General features: G+C 40.2%; 1 protein-coding gene across 1 annotated transcript; it reads right to left on the bottom strand.

Annotated features, from left to right (window-relative positions):
* Positions 1 to 3,360: 3,360 nt before the first annotated feature.
* LOC102514398 (olfactory receptor 52H1) lies at positions 3,361 to 4,324 on the bottom strand. The gene is given in 2 exon segments (XM_006185659.2): positions 3,361 to 3,600; positions 3,602 to 4,324. Coding segments are annotated over 2 exon segments (963 nt in total).
* Positions 4,325 to 7,099: the final 2,775 nt, after the last annotated feature.

Raw genomic sequence — 7,099 nt, 5'->3', positions numbered from 1 at the left:
AAACAATTGTTGTTCTGATTAGAATCAATGGTGACAAATATAGTATAAGCACTGTGGTTCATATGTAGAGCCCAGGGCATTTTAATGCTGATACCCTAACACATCAGAAAGATAAAGAACCTGGGTGATTATTAACAATGAAGCATGGTGGTTTTACAAAGTGTTCACAAATTTTGTGATACTGTTATCTTCAAGAGGTAGAGCTTAATTCCCCTCCCCTTTCGTACATACGGGCTGGACTTAGTGATTCACCTCTAACAAAGAGCATGTGGTGTGTGTAGCAGGGTGTCCCTTCTGAGACCAGCCCATAAGAGGCATCGAAGCTTCCTCCTTGCTGTTTCTCTTGAATTGCCCCATCGGGAAGCAGTTGGCCTCCACGACATGAGGACAAGCAGCTTGTGTGAGGAGGGATTGAAGCCTCTCACCAACGAACAGCACTACATAAGTGACCACCTTGGAAGTAGACCCTGCAGCTCCCACCAGCCCTTCTGAAGCTTGTGACCTCAGTAACACCTTGACTGCAACCTAGTGAGAGACCCAAGACAGAACCACCTAGGTAGCCACTCCTGAGTTCCTGTCAGGCAGAAACTGTTTTAGATAATAAATGATTGCTTTTGTTTGTTTGAAACTGCTAACTTTAGAGGCAATTTGTTACACAGCATAGATAACTAATATGAAGAGGAATGCAGGTTATCATTACATAGCCCTACCCATGGATAAGGAAGTGAAGGTCAAGGCAGGGTATACAGTTCTTGGCCATTTAGGCTTCTTAAAGACAATCCGCTATAATTCTATTTGAATAACCCCCTTTGAAACTTACTTCAGCAGAAGAGGTCCCCTATCCTGTATGTGTGAAATATGGGAAGCACTATGAATAGCTATAAAAGGACTTCAAGATCACTTCTTTTTCACAACAAATATTTACTAAAACTAGGAATAATATGTCAGGCCCAGGAAACTAGGCATCAGACTGGACCCTGAATATTCAGAGATAAATAACAGTCTATTTACTTGCGGACATAAATTTCTAAGGTCAATAGACTTGTAGAACAAAATTTCAATACAGAATGAGAATCATAGGTAATCCAAAGATGTCCATGGAAACTGAGTGCAGGGGTATTAATACCACAGCCTAGGGATCAGAGACCATCTTGAGGACTAGGTTCACTTACTATGAGTCTTGAGGATGAATAAAGATTCAAGGAAAACACAGAAAAGTATTTTGAGCCAAGAGACCAGCATGTGCAAAGGCTTAGTGGTATCAGAGGATATGATGTGTTTGGGAAATGTGTGTCATTTAGTAGAGCCATGTGCACATTTAGTGAAGTTCTGAGAAACAAAATTGCTGAGGTAGACTGGCAACCTACCATGCATTCATGCATGCAGGACTTGAATCATTCAATACAGATACACTGAACACTCAGTAGGAACAAAACACCAAGACAGACACCAGTAATATAGTGAAAAGTGAATCAGACATAATGCCTTTCCTCGTGGAATATTCAATCCTTTGAGGAAGGCATGCATTATTCAAATATTCAACAGACTATAAGTGCAAAAATAATCACTACCTTTGATAACTGTTATGAAAATCTGTAGAGTGTTCTAAGAGTAAATGACAAAGGTATCTGATCAGGCCTGGGGATGACAGGAAAAGATTCCTTGAGGAAAATATTTGAAAGATGAAGATAATTCTAACTAAAAGCTAATCAAATAGAAATGTTTCTTGGGCTCTTGCTATCTGTCAATTACAGAGCCAAACCCTTCAGAAGCATTATTGGATTTAGTCCTTACTTCCTTCCAAATTGATAATATCCTTATTTTTTCTATATTGCAGATACGACAAATGATGCATAGAAAGTCAATCCAAATTGTTCAGCTGTGAAGTAAAGAATTGCTAACTCTGCTTCACATTATGCTACATTCTCTCCAGCAGGCTTAAAAAAAAAAAGAGAGAGAGAGAGAGAGAGAGATTCCAGTCACAAAGAAAAGAATGTGTAAAGGCCCTTAGGCAAGAAGGAAGAAGATGTGAATACAAGCACCTTAGGAACAGGTAGTATTTTGTTTGTTTGTTTGTGGTTCATATACTTAAAAATGTTACCAGCAACAAAAGCCTTTTTTAGTAAGTAAATAGACTTTCCAAGGAATTATGTTGAAAGATGATATTCAGCTTAACAGCATATTCCTTGCCCTAGTTTACCATTCATTCATTTGTGTATTCATCCAACCTACATTTGTTAAGGCATCTACAGGAAGCACATAAGGGGGATCAAGGGGAAAAGGCTTGAGGCCAAACACCGACTGCTGGCTGCAATTTACCAACTCCACCTTTGGATGGAATTGAGAAATTTATCAAATCATCCAAGCTTCAGTTTCCTCGTGTGTTCATGGAGTTCTTACCCATCACACAAGGTTTGAGGATTGATTGGGATGTTGTGTGAACGGTACTTTGCACATTGTTTGGGATTACATGAAAACCCATTTTTTAATCCGATTTTACTTTACTGCGTAACAGGTGCTGTGGCTGCAGATGTGGCTAAGACATGTTCACTGCCTTCAAGGATGTCGCAGATTAGTGTGGGAAAACACATCAGGAAGCAGGCAATTCCAGTACAGAGTGACAAGAGATCTGTCCTTACGAAACACAAGGGGCCATGAGGACACAGGGGAGGTTACTGACATCATCTGGGGACAGGGCAAGCTAGTCACGACTCTTACATCACAGCTGAGTTTTGAAGGAAAAATAGGTGTTTTCAAGGAACATCATGGGAATAGAAACATGCTAGCCAGAGAAAACATTATCTCAAATGCAAATAGTAATTTACGTCTGCAAATACGTGGATTTTTAAGAACCTGTTTACCTTTGAAATAAGGGATCCATACAGTCTGGGCCATCCCTAATTAATTCTGTAGAAAGTAGAGCCTGTTCTTTAGACTTGGAAGTTTTTCTCATCCAGATGGTTATTGAACTTATGAGCTTACTTTGTGTTAAACAAATTTAATCTCACAATCAGCCTATAAATTAAGTACGATCTTTTCTTTTATTTTAAAAAGAGGAAACTGAACCAGGATAAAAGGATCAAAGAAAGAGTAAAAATGTTGTGCTTTGACATTTTTATTGTAGAAAATTAGGAGCCTTCCATCTGATGCCTATCACTTTCTTGGTGCTGGAATCCTTACCTTTCTCCCTCTAATTTTTACCAATAATTTTCTCCAACAGAATTGAGGCCTTGAAATTCATAGGAATTGGATCCATTATTGAGGCTTCCTGCTACTTATTTACAAAAGAAATTCTGTTGAATCAATGTGATTACTTGACTTCCCACAATTTTTCTCCTCACCCATGTTCTTATCCCCAGGTCACTGCATATCTTTAGGAAAGAATAGAAAGATGACCTTGTCTCTGATCTGCTTTGTTTTGACACCATAAATGATGGGATTGAGGGCTGGAGGGATGGCTACATAGAGGTTGGCAAACATGATGTGAAAGGTATGAGAGATACTGTGGCCAAAGCGATGAGCAAGGACAGAGAACATGGCTGGTGTGTAGACTATGAGGATGACACTGACATGAGAACCACAGGTGCTGAGGGCTTTCTGGCAGGGCATCTCTGGATGGAAGATGGAAAACAGCATGAAGGATAAGAGTGTAGGAGATGCCAATGAAGATCAGGTCTGAGATAACAGTCATTACAGGCACGGCAAAGCCATACCAGATATTGATAGAGATATCAGCACAAGCGAGTCGGGCCACCCCTATATGCTCACAGTATGTGTGAGGGATGATACGTGTCCTGCAGAAAGGCAAACGCTTCACCAGGAACACGACTGGCAAAATGACACTAAAGCTCCGACCAACAATGCCCACCATGATCTTGACAACTGTCGATGGTGTCAAGACGCTGGTGTATCTCAAAGGGGAGCAAATGGCCATGTAACGATCAAATGCCATGCCCAACAAGATGGCTGAGTCCAGAGAGAAGCTGAAGTGGAGAAAGAACAACTGAGTGAGGCACCCAGCAAATGTGATTTCTTGAGCTTTCAACCAGAATATGCCAAGTGTTTTGGGAACACATGTGGTAGATAATATGAGGTCTGCAGAGGCCAACATCGAGAGGAAGAAGAACATGGGCTCATGGAGGCTGTGGTCCACAGTGATGAGGTAGAGAAGGATGCCGTTACCTGCCAGGGCCACAAGGTAGACAGCGAAGAAAGGAATCCCAATCCAGATATGGAACTGCTCCAGCCCCGGGATGCCCACCAAAATGAAGGGGTCTGGATTAAAATTTGTTGAATTCAACGTGACCAACATGTTGATTGTCATTCCTTGAGGACAAAATATCACAGCTGACTCCAGGGACAGACAGCCCATGAATTCCCTTTCAGTGTTTTCCGTAACTAGGATCCTCCCATTCTATCACGATCACCTAACAAAAACTAGGGAAAATGTGACCTACCTCTTGTCACAACCACTACAGCATTTTCCAAAAGCTGCCAAGAGACCTCAATTAAACCAATTATTCCCCATCTATGGATATCACCATAACTGTATTGTTACTATATTAGGACCAAGTCCCAACAGATTCATGACCTACGAGCATATTGGCCCTTGGTTGTCAGTTAAAATTTCAAGATTGTCCTGCCCTTACCAAGTAACTCAGTCTGAGATTTCTCAAAGATGTAAATATTGACTATCTATCCTACACCATGAGTCTCAGTAATATCTTCACTGAGGTATCCATTCAAAGAAATAACAGGAACCATGTGCAAATTAGCAAATCTGCATTGTTTTAAAACTAATGTATCAGAGGAGGGTATAGCTCAAGTGGCAGAGCACATGCCTAGCATGCACAAGGTGCTGGGTTCAATCCCCACTACCTCCTCTGAAAAATAAATAAATAAAATCTAATTACCTCCCCCAACCAAAATATAAAAAAATAAAAATAAAACCAATGTATCATTAGGACTCTGTTTAGTTAATCTACTACTGCCTACTTGCCCCTGCTTCTTCAATATCTGGAGGAAAATCTTCATCTAAATATTCGGTCAACTAGCACATCATTATCCAAGACTCAGTATCTTCTTACACCTGCTAACCTCCTGACCAGCTACCCTACTTTATGATTGCATCATTCTCCCACTTCTGGAACAGGAATCTGAGGGTTCACTGTGACTTTTTTTTCTTCTTCAGTCTCTATATCTTATCTGCCAGCTCATAGGATCCTTGTCTGAAATCTCTGATCACTTATTCCCTTTTTTCTCCACATCCTCACCTACTCAATTCATCTTAATCACTAATTGGAACCATAGAATAAGAATTTCCGTTCTTCCATAGTTTTGAAAGTCTTTTCTTCATCTTTTGCTGCCATATTGCTCTCTCGAAAACATGATGTTATCAAGACATTGGCAACCTTGTTTAAAAGTGCATAATCACACTCATCGTGACTACAGAATACATAAGTTTGGCAGTCGGTGCTTTCCTTAATACATTAGATCTCCCTATGTGACTGCGTCTTACACTGCTCCCTAAAAAGCATCTATATAGGCCTCTCTATATTTCTCCATCACTCCTACCTTTCATTGAGTATACTGCTGTATTTTCCAGAAATGCAACCTTGTCTTCTTTCAACATGTCGAAATTCTACTTATTACTCCTGATCCCTACAAGTGCTAATGTCTACAAGAAATGTTCTTTAGTATAGCTGAACCACACAGTCTACTCCTCTGTACAATCACGGTTCTTAATTGTTATACCAAGAAGCTATCAGATAGTTATATTGAGCTTTGCATTATTCTCCTACTTATTCTCTTAGACTCTCCTTCCTAGGTACGTAGCTATCCTTCATAAATGATTGAGATAATCCACTATAATCCCCCTAATTTAAAGTCAGCTGATTATCAACCATAAATCTTCTTTGACTTATAACATATGCCCAGGTTCCAGGGATTAGAATGTGCATGTGTTTGAGGGACCATTCACTATTCTGCCTATCACAGGACCCTTTACGCTACCTGGATCTTTCCCATTCTGCCTCCCCAAACTTGTACCACCATCGGCACCATTACCACACTCAGATGATACTCACAGACACCTGATTTTGAGGTTAGTGCTGGGTTAGAAAGCCAGTAGAGAGCTTGTAGAGGATAGCTCCAAGGATGAGAACACAAAGATGCAGGATAGAACATAACACAATTGAGGAGGACATATACGAAGACAGAAAGGAAGGTGAGGCATAGGGAGAAAGAAATTTAATTCCAGCCAGGAAAGACAGACACACCTGGACGACATAACCTTTTATCTGTTGGTTTTCTCAGGGGGTGGTGGGAACTCTGAAAAAAATGAGGACTCTAAAAACCTGGGGGAATTCCAGGAACTCCAGTCCCCAGACAATATTATTAGTACCTAATTGTTTACATTAACATTTTCCTAGCCTAGAAATGACAGCATATACCCATAGGATATGATTCAGGGTTTTAGACAGAGGTAAGAAACCGGAAAGTGCCAGGATTCTTCAAGGTATGACCTGTATAGACTAGTCAATTAACACTTTTTGAAAGAATAAATGAATTAAGGAGGTAGGCACCAGGCTCTGACTCAGAAGAATGGTGTGATGATGATATTTAGAATTCTGGGTCCCAGAAGATGATTTATGTGAATGTTTGGAGACAAGACAGCTGATTGATTAGGGATGCTAGTGAGTTCCAGATGATAGGGTTGTAGGACAGATGTGAATACCAGTCTTTCCATGTCCTCCAAATTCTGGTGCATTCAGTTCCTCAGCCCCAACTCCTCCATCAAGTGAGAGTTTTCCTGGATTGTTATATCACCTTTTATTTCACTGAATGAGGCTTTCTGGGCTCTACTTGTAACTGCATTGAAATACTTTTTGGATGAAAAAAACTCAGCAACTTCTGAGCAAGATAGATGAGTTAAACTTTTACATAAACTACTCCCTTACATCACTGACTATTTAACTCCTACCGAGTGGCTGGAGATGTATCATTAGAATTTGTTGAATTCAAAGTGATCATCCAGCTGCTAATGGTAGAAACCTAGAAGTTATACTTGACACATTTTTTCTCACTTCCAATACTATTC

Source organism: Camelus ferus, chromosome 10 (genome assembly GCF_009834535.1).
Source record: "Camelus ferus isolate YT-003-E chromosome 10, BCGSAC_Cfer_1.0, whole genome shotgun sequence".
Lineage (NCBI taxonomy): Eukaryota > Metazoa > Chordata > Mammalia > Artiodactyla > Camelidae > Camelus > Camelus ferus.
Note: the sequence above shows the minus strand (reverse complement) of the source record. Positions and strands in the feature narration are given on the sequence as shown.